Raw genomic sequence first — 18,569 nt, forward strand, 5'->3', positions numbered from 1 at the left:
GTCTAGGGCATAAGTGCTCTGGGCCATTTTAGAGGCAATACCCACTTCTACCTCTGGTATAATGGTCGATGTGGAGAATCTCTTAGTTTGGCCAGCCGGCAATAGTTCAGTTCGAATTCGTTGTATCTTGGATTCCATATCCCCCCTTTGAACCCTCTACTGACAAACTCGTACGGGTCTAGGGTATAAGTGCTATGGGCCATTTTAAAGGCAATAAGTACCTCTTCCTCTGGTATCATTGCCCACGTGGAGAATCTCTTCGTTTGGCCAGCCGGCAATAGTTCATTTTCGAATTTGTGATATACCAGGGTACCCCCCCTTATCCTTTTCTGACTAACTCGTACGGGTCTAGGGCATAAGTGCTATAGGCCATTTTAGAGGCAATACCAACCTCTACCTCTAGTATAATAGTCGGTATGGAGAATCTCTTAGTTTGGCCAGCCGGCAATAGTTCAGTTCGAATTCGTTGTATCTTGGATTCTATATCCCCCCTTTGAACCCTCTACTGACAAACTCGTACGGGTCTAGGGTATAAGTGCTATGGGCCATTTTAAAGGCAATAAGTACATCTTTCTCTGGTATCATTGCCCACGTGGAGAATCTCTTCGTTTGGCCAGCCGGCAATAGTTCATTTTCGAATTTGTGATATACCAGGGTACCCCCCCTTATCCTTTTCTGACTAACTCGTACGGGTCTAGGGCATAAGTGCTATGGGCCATTTTAGAGGCAATACCCACTTCTACCTCTGGTATAATGGTCGGTGTGGAGAATCTCTTAGTTTGGCCACCCGGCAATAGTTCATTTTCGAATTCGTTGTATCTTGGATTCCATATACCCCCTTTTGAACCCTCTACTGACAAACTCGTACGGGTCTAGGGTATAAGTGCTATGGGCCATTTTAAAGGCAATAAGTACCTCTTCCTCTGGTATCATTGCCCACGTGGAGAATCTCTTCGTTTGGTCAGCCGGCAATAGTTCATTTTCGAATTTGTGATATACCAGGGTACCCCCCCCCCCCCCCTTATCCTTTTCTGACTAACTCGTACGGGTCTAGGGCATAAGGGCTATGGGCCATTTTAGAGGCAATACCAACCTCTACCTCTGGTATAATGGTCGGTGTGGAGAATCTCTTAGTTTGGCCAGCCGGCAATAATTCAGTTCGAATTCGTTGTATCTTGGATTCTATATCCCCCCTTTGAACCCTCTACTGACAAACTCGTACGGGTCTAGGGTATAAGTGCTCTGGGCCATTTTAAAGGCAAAAAGTACCTCTTCCTCTGGTATCATTGCCCACGTGGAGAATCTCTTCGTTTGGTCAGCCGGCAATAGTTCATTTTCGAATTGGTGATATACCAGGGTACCCCCCCCCCCCCGCTTATCCTTTTCTGACTAACTCGTACGGGTCTAGGGCATAAGTCCTCTGAGCCATTTTAGAGGCAATACCAACCTCTACCTCTGGTATAATGGGCGGTGTGGAGAATCTCTTAGTTTGGCCAGCCGGCAATAGTTCAGTTCGAATTCGTTGTATCTTGGATTCCATATCCCCCTTTGAACCCTCTACTGACAAAATCGTACGGGTCTAGGGTATAAGTGCTATGGGCCATGTTAAAGGCAATAAGTACCTCTTCCTCTGGTAGCATTGCCCACGTGGAGAATCTCTTCGTTTGGCCAGCCGGCAATAGTTCATTTTCGAATTTGTGATATACCAGGGTACCCCCCCCCCCCTTATCCTTTTCTGACTAACTCGTACGGGTCTAGGGCATAAGTGCTATAGGCCATTTTAGAGGCAATACCAACCTCTACCTCTAGTATAATAGTCGGTATGGAGAATCTCTTAGTTTGGCCAGCCGGCAATAGTTCAGTTCGAATTCGTTGTATCTTGGATTCTATATCCCCCCTTTGAACCCTCTACTGACAAACTCGTACGGGTCTAGGGTATAAGTGCTATGGGCCATTTTAAAGGCAATAAGTACATCTTTCTCTGGTATCATTGCCCACGTGGAGAATCTCTTCGTTTGGCCAGCCGGCAATAGTTCATTTTCGAATTTGTGATATACCAGGGTACCCCCCCCTTATCCTTTTCTGACTAACTCGTACGGGTCTAGGGCATAAGTGCTATGGGCCATTTTAGAGGCAATACCCACTTCTACCTCTGGTATAATGGTCGGTGTGGAGAATCTCTTAGTTTGGCCACCCGGCAATAGTTCATTTTCGAATTCGTTGTATCTTGGATTCCATATACCCCCTTTTGAACCCTCTACTGACAAACTCGTACGGGTCTAGGGTATAAGTGCTATGGGCCATTTTAAAGGCAATAAGTACCTCTTCCTCTGGTATCATTGCCCACGTGGAGAATCTCTTCGTTTGGTCAGCCGGCAATAGTTCATTTTCGAATTTGTGATATACCAGGGTACCCCCCCCCCCTTATCCTTTTCTGACTAACTCGTACGGGTCTAGGGCATAAGGGCTATGGGCCATGTTAGAGGCAATACCAACCTCTACCTCTGGTATAATGGTCGGTGTGGAGAATCTCTTAGTTTGGCCAGCCGGCAATAATTCAGTTCGAATTCGTTGTATCTTGGATTCTATATCCCCCCTTTGAACCCTCTACTGACAAACTCGTACGGGTCTAGGGTATAAGTGCTCTGGGCCATTTTAAAGGCAAAAAGTACCTCTTCCTCTGGTATCATTGCCCACGTGGAGAATCTCTTCGTTTGGTCAGCCGGCAATAGTTCATTTTCGAATTGGTGATATACCAGGGTACCCCCCCCCCCCCCGCTTATCCTTTTCTGACTAACTCGTACGGGTCTAGGGCATAAGTCCTCTGAGCCATTTTAGAGGCAATACCAACCTCTACCTCTGGTATAATGGGCGGTGTGGAGAATCTCTTAGTTTGGCCAGCCGGCAATAGTTCTGTTCGAATTCGTTGTATCTTGGATTCCATATCCCCCTTTGAACCCTCTACTGACAAAATCGTACGGGTCTAGGGTATAAGTGCTATGGACCATTTTAAAGGCAATACGTACATCTTCCTCTGGTATCATTGCCCACGTGGAGAATCTCTTCGTTTGGCCAGCCGGCAATAGTTCATTTTCGAATTTGTGATATACCAGGGTACCCCCCTTATCCTTTTCTGACTAACTCGTACGGGTCTAGGGCATAAGTGCTATGGGCCATTTTAGAGGCAATACCAACCTCTACCTCTGGTATAATGGTCGATGTGGAGAATTTCTTAGTTTGGCCAGCCGGCAATAGTTCAGTTCGAATTCGTTGTATCTTGGATTCCATATCCCCCCTTTGAACCCTCTACTGACAAACTCGTACGGGTCTAGGGTATACGTGCTATGGGCCATGTTAAAGGCAATAAGTACCTCTTCCTCTGGTATCATTGCCCACGTGGAGAATCTCTTCGTTTGGCCAGCCGGCAATAGTTCATTTTCGAATTTGTGATATACCAGGGTACCCCCCCTTATCCTTTTCTGACTAACTCGTACGGGTCTAGGGCATAAGTGATATGGGCCATTTTAGAGGCAATACCAACCTCTACCTCTGGTATAATGGTCGGTGTGGAGAATCTCTTAGTTTGACCAGCCGGCAATAGTTCAGTTCGAATTCGTTGTATCTTGGATTCCATATCCCCCCTTTGAACCCTCTACTGACAAACTCGTACGGGTCTAGGGTATACGTGCTATGGGCCATTTTAAAGGCAATAAGTACCTCTTCCTCTGGTATCATTGCCCACGTGGAGAATCTCTTCGTTTGGCCAGCCGGCAATAGTTCATTTTCGAATTTGTGATATACCAGGGTACCCCCCCCCCCTTATCCTTTTCTGACTAACTCGTACGGGTCTAGGGCATAAGTGCTATAGGCCATTTTAGAGGCAATACCAACCTCTACCTCTGGTATAATGGGCGGTGTGGAGAATCTCTTAGTTTGGCCAGCCGGCAATAGTTCAGTTCGAATTCGTTGTATCTTGGATTCCATATCCCCCCTTTGAACCCTCTACTGACAAACTCGTACGGCTCTAGGGTATAAGTGCTATGAGCCATTTTAAAGGCAATAAGTACCTCTTCCTTTGGTATCATTGCCCACGTGGAGAATCTCTTCGTTTGGCCAGCCGGCAATAGTTCATTTTCGAATTTGTGATATACCAGGGTACCCCCCCTTATCCTTTTCTGACTAACTCGTACGGGTCTAGGGCATAAGTGATCTGGGCCATTTTAGAGGCAATACCAACCTCTACCTCTGGTATAATGGTCGCTGTGGAGAATCTCTTAGTTTGACCAGCCGGCAATAGTTCAGTTCGAATTCGTTGTATCTTGGATTCCATATCCCCCCTTTGAACCCTCTACTGACAAACTCGTACGGGTCTAGGGTATAAGTGCTATGGGCCATTTTAAAGGCAATAAGTACCTCTTCCTCTGGTATTATTGCCTACGTGGAGAATCTCTTCGTTTGGCCAGCCGGCAATAGTTCATTTTCGAATTTGTGATATACCAGGGTACCCCCCCCCCTTATCCTTTTCTGACTAACTCGTACGGGTCTAGGGCATAAGTCCTCTGAGCCATTTTAGAGGCAATACCAACCTCTACCTCTGGTATAATGGGCGGTGTGGAGAATCTCTTAGTTTGGCCAGCCGGCAATAGTTCAGTTCGAATTCGTTGTATCTTGGATTCCATATCCCCCTTTGAACCCTCTACTGACAAAATCGTACGGGTCTAGGGTATAAGTGCTATGGACCATTTTAAAGGCAATACGTACCTCTTCCTCTGGTATCATTGCCCACGTGGAGAATCTCTTCGTTTGGCCAGCCGGCAATAGTTCATTTTCGAATTTGTGATATACCAGGGTACCCCCCTTATCCTTTTCTGACTAACTCGTACGGGTCTAGGGCATAAGTGCTATGGGCCATTTTAGAGGCAATACCCACCTCTACCTCTGGTATAATGGTCGATGTGGAGAATTTCTTAGTTTGGCCAGCCGGCAATAGTTCAGTTCGAATTCGTTGTATCTTGGATTCCATATCCCCCCTTTGAACCCTCTACTGACAAACTCGTACGGGTCTAGGGTATACGTGATATGGGCCATGTTAAAGGCAATAAGTACCTCTTCCTCTGGTATCATTGCCCACGTAAAGAATCTCTTCGTTTGGCCAGCCGGCAATAGTTCATTTTCGAATTTGTGATACACCAGGGTACCCCCCCCCCTTTATCCTTTTCTGACTAACTCGTACGGGTCTAGGGCATAAGTGCTATGGGCCATTTTAGAGGCAATACCAACCTCTACCTCTGGTATAATGGTCGATGTGGAGAATCTCTTAGTTTGGCCAGCCGGCAATAGTTCATTTTCGAATTTGTGATATACCAGGGTACCCCCCTTATCCTTTTCTGACTAACTCGTACGGGTCTAGGGCATAAGTGCTATGGGCCATTTTAGAGGCAATACCAACCTCTACCTCTGGTATAATGGTCGGTGTGGAGAATCTCTTAGTTTGGCCATCCGGCAATAGTTCAGTTCGAATTCGTTGTATCTTGGATTCCATATCCCCCCTTTGAACCCTCTACTGACAAACTCGTACGGGTCTAGGGTATAAGTGCTATGGGCCATTTTAAAGGCAATAAGTACGTCTTCCTCTGGTATCATTGCCCACGTGGAGAATCTCTTCGTTTGGCCAGCCGGCAATAGTTCATTTTCGAATTTGTGATATACCAGGGTACCCCCCCCCCCCCCTTATCCTTTTCTGACTTACTCGTACGGGTCTAGGGCATAAGTGCTATGGGCCATTTTAGAGGCAATACCAACCTCTACGTCTGGTATAATGGTCGGTGTGAAGAATCTCTTAGTTTGGCCAGCCGGCAATAGTTCAGTTCGAATTCGTTGTATCTTGGATTCCATATCCCCCCTTTGAACCCTCTCCTGACTAACTCGTACGGGTCTAGGGCATAAGTGCTATGGGCCATTTTAGAGGCAATAATATGAATTGTTAATAATGACTCAGATTGGTCTCCATAATTTTGAAGAATCATATGTCATTGAAATAGTAACTGACAGTTGTTATTTTTCTGTTATTTTTATTTCTGCAATTAACTATGTTTCTATTTTTCTGATATGTTTAAATAGAAAATACTGTCGTAATATTGTATGTTTTAGTTTCATGATTGGACTATATTTGTAGACAATGAACAAATGACCATCAATTCTCTGTCATTCCTAAATTTCTATATTTTTAATCAATTTTTTAAATTTATTGTGGCTTACATTGATTTAATTATCACAAAATTTTAATAAGAACTGTTCTTTACTTTATTTGTTTGTTGTAATGTCCCGTTTAATTTCTATATTTAATTATTTTTTTTTAAAACTTGTTATTGCTTTAGTTTACATTATTTCTCTAATCACAGAATGTTAAAAGACCATTTCTTTGTTTTATATTTATGGAGGCATTTACATTGTTTTTATTACATTTACAATGTTGTTTAAAGACGCAGACCTTGAAGAAGACCCAAAGTTGATTCAATAAACGCGGACCTCGAAGAAGACACCCATTGACATGCCTATTTGAAGTAATATCAAATATAAATAGGAACGTTATTTAATTATAATTATCGTTCATAGTTTCTAACAACACTTCTTCGAACGCAAGTCATCTCATGAATATTATTGACGGCTCATGAATATTATTGAAGGCTGGCCTCATGAATATTAACGCCGGCTGCTATCGACGGCTAGATCCACACTAGTCATTTCGTCCCCGAGGGTATCATCAGCCCAGTAGTCAGCACTTCGGTGTTGACATGAATATCAATTATATGGTCATTTTTATAAATTTCCTGTTACAAAACTTTTAATTTTTTTGGAAAACTAAGGATTTTCTTATCCCAGGAATAGATTTATACCTTAGCCGTATTTGGTACAACGTTTTGGAATTTTGGTCCTTAACGCTCTTCAACTTTTTACCTTTTTGGCTCTATACTTATTTTGATCTGAGCGTCACTGATGAGTCTTATGTAGACGAAACGAGCGTCTGGCGTATTACATTATAATTCTGGTACCTTTGATAAATTTTTACACCACTGGGTCGATTCCACTGCTGGTGGACGTTTCGTCCACGAGGGTATCACCAGCCCAGTAGTCAGTACTTTCGTGTTGACATGAATATCAATTATATGGTCATTTTTATACATTTCCTGTTAGAAAACTTTTAATTTTCGGAAAACTAAGGATTTTCTTATCCCAGGAATAGATTTATACCTTAGCAACTTTTTGGAATTTTGGTCCTCAACGCTCTTCAACTTTTTTCCTATTTGGCTCTATACTTATTTCGATCTGAGCGTCACTGATGAGTCTTATGTAGACGAAACGCCCGTCTGGCGTATTGAATTATAATCCTGGTACCTTTTTCGACTGATTTTTATTGTTCGTTCTTATGTTGTACATCTTTCCTCGGTTAGGGGAGGGTTGGGATCCCGCTAACATATTTAATCCCGCCACATTCTGTATGTATGTGCCTGTCCCGAGTCATGAGCCTGTAATTCAGTGGTTGTCGTTTGTTGATGTGATATACAAAATGTATATTTGTTTTTCTTTAATTTTTTGTACATATATTAGGCCATTAGTTTTCTCGTTTGAATTGTTTTACATCTTTCATTTCGGGGCCTTTCATACATGTATATTTGTAGCTGACAATGCTGTGTGTGCTTTGCTCATTGTTGAAGATCGTACGGTGACCTATAGTTGTTAATGTCTTTGTCATTAGGCTCTTGTGAAGAGTTGTCTCATTGCCAATCATACCACATCTTCTTTTTTATATGCCACCTTACGTGGTCACATTATTCTCATACCGAGTCGACCAGCCTTTGCTTTTACTCCTTATTTTCTCTTGCTAATGCAAGGAAGCAGCAAATAACAGTTTAAAAGTCTGGTTTTGAACCGGTCGGGTTTCGAACCCACAACCTCCCGCACTCGAGGCGAAGATTCTACTATAATAGCACCGCCACAAGACAGTTAACCGTAATAATTAAAACGTTTCGTGGAAAACCGTTCATATACACACCTCCAGACTCAAGTTATTAAGGACCTGCATTGTAACAACCATTGATTTTTGGTGAGTTAAAGGGGGGGATTTTTTGGTAAAGGTAGCAAAATAATTTGTTTCCATTGAAAAAATAAAACAATAATGAAAGTAAAAAAAACAAAACCAAATAAACCATGTTATTGATTTTTTATTATTATTAAAGTCGAAAAATATGTTTGTCCCAAGTGCAAGGAAATGCACATGCTCCTGTCCACACTAGATGAAGAGTCGGTGCATAACAAATCTGATAAAGATACAATGTGTTAATCAGAATATGTCTAAGCTTTGGTTACAATGATCTGACTACTGTTTCATTTTACTATCTGTTCTGGTAAATATTACTTCAGCCAATGAAATGTCAGCCTTCACATTTTGACGGTGTATATCAATCAGACAAAAGCAGAGAACCCCAATGGCCCTTGAATTGGTCATTACAGATAGATAGATAGACGGCAGTCGCTTTTATTATTTTGCGTTTTAGCTGGAAAACTATAATAGATTTAAAATTAACAAATATATAGTGCACTGTGTCTTAATATATTCTATAGTATGGGGACGAAGTCCCCTATTACCGTAGAAAAATCAATAAAAAAAAAATTCGGGAAAATTTCCGGAAATTTTCATTTAACTAATGAACTCAAAATCGTTAAAACTTTTTTTGTTGTGTTTTGAATTCCCGCATTTGCGCAGAACGCAGAAATCTACTTCCTTTTTCCGGTCTCGTTGTCGTGAGACTTTGAGTAGTCTAGTAAAATATAGGAACTCAAGGAACACAATACCAATATTTCATTTTTAATAATTCTTTGTCTTTGATATGAATTAACTATACCTGATGAATTGCATTTCTGTATTTACATTAAACATAACGTCATAACTTAAATAACGTCACAAGTAAAATCCCTAACAATAGAACCAAAATCGGAAACGTTACGGTATTTCCGTTTCTTTTTTAACAGATTTTGAAGCTACAAAAAAATAATTCATACAGACTTCGTCCCCTTTCACAGGTAATGCCTGCCTCATATTATAGGTCCCATTTGGTCTCTTATTTGTTGATGTTATTGTATTGTCTTTTCTTTGCAAAATGGCGTAGACACGTGCACGAACAGATTTGAAAATAAAAAATCATAATTACAGTCATTATCTATCATTAGGGGTGGGGACGTGGGAGGAAACGCGGCAATTTCTCTTATTCTTCAAGTCAACACCTTGAAATAGGAAAAAAAAAACCAATCAAGACCCTCTTTCCAAAGACATAAACATTTCATCTCCTGAGTGGTCCACCTCCGCCCCCTCCCCCCCCCCCAAAAAAAAAACAAACAAACAAAAACACCAGCGAACAATTACACACAAATTTCTTAATACGATTATTCGTAATAACAAAACAATAAAACGCATTAAATTTCTATTGCATAGTAAGTTTGAAATATTGCCTGAATAGTTAATCTAGAACTTCAAGTGTGGATGTTGTTTGCGACTTCATAAAACTCAATTTGTATTGATATTTACCACACCTTCATTCAATATCAGTTTCAGATGAAAAATACTCTGCAAGAAAAAATTGTTGAAAATAAAGATTTTGGTTTTAACAGTTGAGGCGAGCGGAACAATGCAAAACAATTGATTTCTTTCGAGTCAAAACTATAATTCTTTACTGTAGCAGGAGTCTACGATGAGGGTCGAACCCTGAACAGTTAGGGCAAGTATGGACACACCATTCAAGCTTGATACCGCTCTGAACTTTTATATGATTCAATATCTGACACATCATAGTTTTGTGACACATAATGGATGTGTTCTAAGATTTTAAAAAGTTGAAATTGGACATTTACCTATCATATTGTCCAATATCAACAATCTAATTATATCGTTAGATTCAGCATATAAAAGAACCATAAGACTTCCTTGTTTTGGTCCCGTTTGGTCCCTAATTCGTAAAAAGTTATTTTATGGAAACAAAATATTTACGGACGACGAACACATTGCAATAACATTATACGCCGGCAAATCTAAAACAATAAACACAAAAAAAAAAATTTTTAAAAATGGCTCCCTTAAATTCTTCCTTTTCTCCTCTTTTTGGGATTGCAAATGAACGGTCTATTTTATGAGTCATTACATTATCTATGTCCAATTTTTGCCGATTTTTGTGTCAATCTTGAGAAAAGTAATGTATAAAGAGAAACTTAAACAGCTTAAAGGATAATGAATGCAAAATTAACAAAAAATGAACATTCTGAAAGTTCATAAATTATTTTCTTATCGAAAAAAACGCTAACGCTTTGTATAAAGATATTGATAAATATAATGCCTATTGTTATTAAAATGAGCATAGAGCATCTTTAATTCAATTGACTTTAACCATAAAATTATGTTCATTATTGTAGACCCCGTATGTTCATTATATATATAATAGATTAAAACTTAACTTTGCATTTTATATTTTGACAATTTTCCAACAATGGCTGATATGAATATATCATCTTAAAACGAGGAACCAACATGCCAAGTTTTTGTTATTTTCAAATCTCACTAATTTTCCAAACGAAAGCTACACATTTGAGCCGGGTTTATTATATTCCGCAGAAGCAGATCGGAATCAGTTATGACGTAGACAGTAATCATTAAAATCGTGATCATGTTTATTGACCATAACGAAGATGAAAGCATTTCATATAATGACGTTTCGACATCATATAATGAAGTAAACCCAACCACATAACGTAAAGCCTCGGTCACACTTTACCGGGTAGCACGAACGGACGCCTAACGGATGAAAATAAAAGTTGCCCGTTGACAAAATTGTTATCCGTTGGGAGTCCGTTGATGTACTGACCGAATAAAACGGACGTGTAACGAATGCATAACGGACACACACCGATATGCAACGTACAAGAAACGGAAACGTACCGGAAAGAACGGATGTCGAACGTACATTCAACGGACGAGTACCGCATAAAACGGACACTAACGGAAGCGTACCGGATAAAACGGATGAACAAGATATACGGAAAAATTAAAGGCGTCAAAAATATTTACATGTAAATCGCATAAATATTCAAAATGTTTCTGTGTAACTGGTTTTGGTTTGTTCTTCAAAATTTCGCCTTAAAGGCAGTGTCTGGCCTAAATAAGAGCTGCTTGATTGTGAAGACGTGTTTTACTCTAAGATCGATTATGAATAATAAGAATTCATGAAACTTAAGAAATCTGACATACCAATAATTGGCATTTCTGACGCAAAATTTTCAATTGGCATTTATCCGTTTCAGATCCGTTCATCATCCGTTTTATCCGTTATACGTCCAGTAGAAGTCCGTTTCTCATTCGTTCAACATCCGTTTTGTCCGTTAAACGTCCGGTAGAAGTCCCGTTGGTGGATTTCTCCTCCAGACCTCAAACGGATGTATAACGGACCCGTAATGGATACAAAACGGAAACGAAACGGACGAGTACCGTACAAAACGGACGCCTAGCGGACGTTCAAAGTTTTGAACCCTCTCAAAATTTTCCATCGGACAGAACGGACGTCAACGGATAACATGTACGCTTAACGGACATGCAAAGGATATGGACGGATGTCTAACGGATAAGAACGGACATCTAACGGACATGAACGGATTGAAAAAAAGTTATCCGTTAGGCATCCGTTCGAGCTATCCGGTAAGGTGTGACCGAGGCTTAAGGTTATATGCACATAATTGAATGACACAACCACATCATATAAGGATGTTTGCACATAACATAAAGATGTGTGTACATAACATAATGATGGTTGTACATAATATAATGGATAATGCACTTTAAATAAGGTTATTTGCACATAATATAAATATATTTGCACATCATATAAATATATTTGCACATCATATAAGGACCTTGCACATCATATAAGTACATTTGCACATCATACAAGGATATTTGCACATCATATAAGGATATTTGCACATAATATAAGAATGTTTGCAAACCATATAAGTACATTTGCACATCATATAAGTATATTTGCACATCATATAAGTATATATGCACATCATATAAGTATGTTTGCACATCATATAAGTATATATGCACATCATATAAGTATGTTTGCACATCATAGCATCATCATATAAAGGTGTTTGCACATCATATAATGACAAGTTCACATCATATAAAGGTAAATACACATCCTATAATGAAAATGGTCATAACAATACAGTTTTGGCGTTCCGTAGTAGTACTTGGATATTCATTTTGCGTAAATAGATTATAATAACAGAATGAAGCTTATTAAGTGTAAGACAAAGACAAAACTAAAAGAATGGGATGAACATTAAGATCTGTTTCATTGCGAAAACATGTTAAATCTGTCCTAGTATCCTCGATATGCGATCTTACTCCATTGATGTGTGATATTGAGTAAAAATATGTTCACGAAAAAGAAGAAAACGTTTACTTTTCTACATTGGATAGAGGTATAGGGGGAGGGTTGAGATCTCACAAACATGTTTAACCCCGCCGCATTTTTGCGCCTGTCCCAAGTCAGGAGCCTCTGGCCTTTGTTATTCTTGTATTATTTTAATTTTAGTTTCTTGTGTACAATTTGGAAATTAGTATGGCGTTCATTATCACTGAACTAGTATATATTTGTTTAGGGGCCAGCTGAAGGACGCCTCCGGGTGCGGGAATTTCTTGCCACATTGAAGACCTGTTGGTGACCTTCTGCTGTTGTTTTTTTCTACGGTCGGGTTGTTGTCTCTTTGGCACATTCCCCATTTCCATTCTCAATTGTATTAATCGAAAGAATGTTGTTAAATAAAACTTTGATCAATATATATTTTAGTATATTGTGTCAAATGATTGTGTTTTCATGGATGTAGGGTATCTTGATTCATACATTTTAGTATTAAAGTTTATTAGAAAATAAAAAGAGCGAACAACAACGATTTTAGCTTCAATTCAGATTTTCGACCATTTTACGAACAAACTTTGGTAAGTGTATGTACCCGCAGCGACATTCAAATGAGTAATTTTAACATAGCAGCCATTTTCCTTTGTGATGGACGATATGAAAACACTGTTACATTTACAAGACAGTGTGTAGGTACAACGGGATTCTTACCCCTGCTTCTGTGACATCGTGGCAACACTGCCTGCACTGTGTCAAGTGCACTAGACCACTCGAACATCTAAGCTTTATAAACATAAAGCTTCGTTAGTCGAGCTATGTCTTTCATCGCCAGCTTTATATAGGGTTGTAACACAGTACATGATGTAAAATGACCAGATGCGGATCCATGATTTAGAAAAAAAAAAGGATTGGACCGGGGGCACCAAACAAGACAGCGCTTTAAGTGGAACAAGTAAAAAGTCTGAATTAACCATCAATGTAGCTCCATAAGGGGATCTAGGCACCCTTCCACCACCTAAATCCGCCTCTGATTGCAAGTAGAATGTAAGATGGTATTATCTTTTAGATCAGCTTCATTTATGTTTTGTCTGTCGCAAAGGATGATGACATAATTACCATGCCGTCACATTTAAACATATTGTAATTACCAACCTCTTTTGTAGGGATTTTGTTTTATTCGCAAAATTACGTTTGTAACAATATTATGTATTTTGTTTATAGAAAAAATTCTTTATATGATGTAATTAATATATGTATTTTTCAATAATCTACCACCTGTATTCCTACCCTCTCCCTTTGTAAACACACAAACTTTTACTAGGATACACAAATACGTCTGTTGACATCAAATACAATAAATACCCAAGAAGCATAGCTGTACGGTAATCAAATATGATAAAATGCGTAAAATCACAATACATGGGGTGTACAATTATTATTTATTTTTCCGGTCTCAGTTAAAATATAAGGTTGAATTACATTTTTACATTTAAAGAGGAGAAACACTTCCTGTTTGATTTTTTGTATACACTCTATTAATGGAAGGTATTAGTGAGGCAAGGTATGTTATTTTTCTTTTGTAAATTCCAAATTCGATTTTTATTGTTATGTTGTTGTATGGTATAAATTTATAACGCCTTTAAAACATTTTTGGGAATGTGAAAAATGTACATATTTACGTTTTTATAAACATCTTTGACAAGGTATAATAATTCATTATATATTGTTTATCTTGTTTATTCCATTAATGTATTATAATTCAAGTTTATTCACTCTTTCGTCTCATTAACTACATGTATTAACGAACTCCTTCCTTCTTTGTGCGTACATAACTACACATGTTTATATATTTTTTCACATTTCTCGTTTTGTGTTTTAGAATAAAACATGAAAATATAAAGGAGATGTTTACTACGATGTGGAAACAGCTAATATGATATTAAAGTTGATTATTCTCACAACTGCTGTGTTGACTGTTACAGCACAACGTAAGTCACCACAGAGTGTTCTTTCTATATCAAAAGTACTAGCAGTTTTACTAATATTTTAAGTGCCAGTGAAGTGTATCAAAATATAAAAGTTTTGAAAAAAATCAAAGGTACATCTGTATTTAACTTATTTTTATATTCACACATAAGTGAAATACTGTATAGAATTTTCCCTGTATAAGAACTGACATAACTTGCACAAGACGTGTTACCAAAATGACAACCAGATAAAACGTAAAATCACAAACATATTTAAATCTTAAACATGTACAACTGTCACATTTCTGACTTGGTACAGGCATTTTCTTAAGTAGATAATGGTGGATTAACAGTGATTTTATAGCTAGCCTAACCTCTCACTTGTATGACAGTCGTAAAACTATTCTTCCAAATAAAAAAAAAAAAGGTTTGATACGTTAAGTTTTGAAGCAAAATTAATGTTAATATAAAAAAGAAGATGTGGTATGCTTGCCAATCAGACAACTCTCCCAACAAGCGGTTCACTTTAACAGAATCGACATTCCCTTTTCATATACAGGACAGTTGTAAACTTCATCAAATCTATAAGGGTTACACCATGTTTCTTTAGATAAAGAGCAAAACATTTGTTTTTTTAAATGGTGAGGAAAATGGACACAATAGCTAATAGACGACGTGGCGCTTTATTTTTGTATATCATAGACCCATTTTCAAAATTCAGTTTACTCCGTTGATTTAATAGTCACCAAAGGAGTAGGTCCGGTAAGGGCCGATTTTGGCTTCAAATCTCAGTTCCATCTGACGAAAGATTTCGAACACTTTTAAAACACTTAAGTGTCTATTTCAGTTGATTCAATTAGTTTATTCGAAAGATTTTAACTAACTTAGTCATTACAAATGGTGCGATTCAAGCTTACGTATGACAAATCTATCAAATATGCCAAAAATGTCACTTTTCAAATGTTTTTTTTTGTCCAAAATGAAAGTGGCCGCATGCGTGTTCATCCTCAATCTTTATTTATTTTATGCATTATCATCAAATACAACTTACATTTCAATATTAAAATTTGACACAAATGCGGCCACTTTCATTTAAGACGGAAACTGTCTAAATTTTAAAGAAAATGCTAAAATTTTCAAGATTTCAGTAATTTAGCATGACTTAATGATGCTAGTACCCCATATTTGTGCATTGTATTGTTAAAAACAGCTGATATTTATGTAGCAGAAGCATTCTACTTACCAATAAATAACTAAAAGTTTACATTTTAACAATTTTGTAAAACTGCTACATTTGTATATTTTGGGGCCAAAAAGGGGTCTTACTAGACCTACTCCTCTACAGAAATGGTATGCTAATAATGATCAGACATATATAATCAAACGCAGATTTTATATGGAAAATATTAAGATTATATTCGACATTCCGGCCTCCTGTTTCATGTTTCTATCTCGAGATAGTGTTTATCCCCTGTTTTCGTTAAATATTTTTAGCTCTAACTTCAGTTTAAATTAAAAATGTATCAAAGAGACAACAACCCCAAAGAGCAGTACACAGCCAAAGGACACCAATGGATCTTTAACACATCAAAATATCCAGCACCCTGAGGCGGACATTATCTGGCCCGTTTCGTATTTTTTTTTATGATTGTGATGTCTTTCTGTATATACTAAATTTAGTCCTGGTATCTATGATGAGTTTATTCATAAAAGGAAATAATCCGATAGACGTTATAAATGATCATAATGTGTCAGTAAAATATAAAAAATCAAATATAAAACAAAACAATACAGAAAAGGTGAACATTTGTCGTTGTATATAAAAAGAAGAAAAGGAAGTAAGATGCCTAAATTATGCAATCACAACACCACCACAGTTTTGATGGTTTAAAAATAATATTCACACCGATGTTTAGTTGGGTCTTTATTTTGCATTTTTGTTTTCTTTTTACAGAAAACCTTACTCCGTTTGGCAATGCGACGCAAAGCTCTACCTTTTCAGCTAATAGTAAAGCGGAATATGCTGTAAATCCACCAATATCAAATAAGTTCGATTCTAATGAACCATATTGTTCACACACAAAAACTTATCCGTCTAATATCAATGCATGGTGGATGTTTAACTTTTCTTTCAAAACAGCATACATCACTGACATAACAATATACTACAGAAAAGAATGTAAGTAAACACAATTATTACATAATAACTTATTTAATTCACTTTTAAATAAAGCAATGTTCTCACTGAACATTTTTTTTTTATTTATGTATGTCAAATATTAGAAGACCCGGTAATAATGGTATGCCGCCATTATTACCGATACTACAACTCTTAAAATCGTATATACATGAACTGAAGTTAATTTTTATCAAAGTCACACTATCAAAAAAGTATTTTGATTCAAACCTAAACGTTTACAAAAAAAAACATATGAGATACTGGTTATTAAAACAAACAGTGTGCAATTATGATAATACAAAACTACATGAGGTTACCATGGTCACATTCCCATCACATTAGTACAAAAAGATCTTCAGATACGCACGAAAATCGTCACAGCCTTTCTTTAATACATAATGTTTAATTTCAGAACATTAACCGACTTGCTTTTAAAATTGTCAGTTCAGTATATATCGAAAATTTGAGAGATGAATAAATAGGACACACACAAAAAGTTATGGTGTAAGCATACACTACAAACCATTAAAAGTCTGAAATGGCCTATATCTGTACTCGTCTGTACTGATTTTTACTCGACCAGTCTGAATCGGTCTGAATTTTAATCGACATTACTCAACCCAAGTCTTAACCAGACTCGACTGTACAGATTTGAACTTAAGACTTATATTTGCCATTGAACTATTACTCAACCAGTCTAAAACAGTTTAAACGCGTTCTCGACCTGTACTCGACCTTTTTTTATAGTCTAAACACTACTCGACCAAAGATCTGAACAATACTCGAACAGTCTGAACCATACTTGACCAAATAACCTGTACTTTTTTTTCTAATTTTAACTATTAAAACATATTTTATACAAAAATTCTTATTATATTGATTTTAAAGTTTTAGAGTTTTGTTAAAAAAAGAATTTCTTTTACCAAAAAAACCACACCTATACTAAGAGTGTGGCATGCGCATGTGTGTGTTATTTTTTTATTCTTAATCTTAATTTTCCTAATTAATTATAAAAACTACACAAAAGTTTCATGAATTATTGTAGTTATATAATTATCTTTCTAACGGGGTAAAAAAAATATACAGTCAGCAAAATCACTTATTAAAATTGTTTAACCTTATATCAGAAATACATCTAATAAGACTGTCATTATAATTTGGGATTTATTATATATAATATATATCAAATTAAAAAAAAGAATAAAAAAAAAAACTATAGAAATTAATAAAATTGTTCCTCAGATAAGTGGTATAGATTAAATTAATACATCCTGCTTTGGGAATACTCCTTAAACAGATCACACCTGGTCGGGGAGTATTAAACTCTAATAGATAACATTCATCCAAAATTGCAGCATCCTGTTAAACATAAATCGCAAAGCCTTGAATTCACTTGATATATTCAAGAAATACACGAGTTTAAGAAAAAAAAATGGTTTTCTTTTTACCTGTGAAACACACGTGTACTTAGGTTATTAAACCTTATAAAATTGCCTCTTGTATGCCATGTCATTAATTTTGACAGAAAATATTTTAATCTGATTGAAATAAATATTTTTTACTACGACTTTGGAACATATTTCTTCTTTGAAAAGGTTACCAAGGATTGCTTTGGAAGTTCTAAAATCATGATTATATTGAATTCCTGGTTTTACAAAACAAAGGTGTCAATTTTTTTAAATTCATTAATTTGCTTTATACACTATTTTACCAAAATAAAATGTTCACAGCATTATTAACTTAACTCAACTGACACCATAAGATTATACTAGGCTTAAGTTTGAATGATGAAAATTGTCCAGGAACCATACACTATCCATGAAACGAAACAATTGAATAACATTGAAAATATTAGTCACAATTCAGTTTTGAGATAATTTTTTCAGCTTGTTTTATTTTTATTTTAAAGGGACACTAGCTACGCGATATATAAAAAATCTAAAGTATGATTTGTTT

At 37.0% G+C, this 18,569-nt stretch overlaps 1 protein-coding gene across 1 annotated transcript in view; it reads left to right on the forward strand.

Annotated features, from left to right (window-relative positions):
• Positions 1 to 13,976: 13,976 nt before the first annotated feature.
• LOC139514511 (plexin-B2-like) overlaps positions 13,977 to 18,569 on the forward strand; it is a 77,456-nt gene continuing 72,863 nt past the window's right edge. Inside the window, exons 1-3 of the mRNA XM_071303869.1 lie at positions 13,977 to 14,028; positions 14,347 to 14,455; positions 16,389 to 16,613. Of these exons, the coding sequence (XP_071159970.1) occupies positions 14,401 to 14,455; positions 16,389 to 16,613 (280 nt within the window). The 5' untranslated portion in view covers positions 13,977 to 14,028; positions 14,347 to 14,400. The remainder of the gene's footprint in view (positions 14,029 to 14,346; positions 14,456 to 16,388; positions 16,614 to 18,569) is intronic.

Source organism: Mytilus edulis, chromosome 1 (genome assembly GCF_963676685.1).
Source record: "Mytilus edulis chromosome 1, xbMytEdul2.2, whole genome shotgun sequence".
NCBI lineage: Eukaryota > Metazoa > Mollusca > Bivalvia > Mytilida > Mytilidae > Mytilus > Mytilus edulis.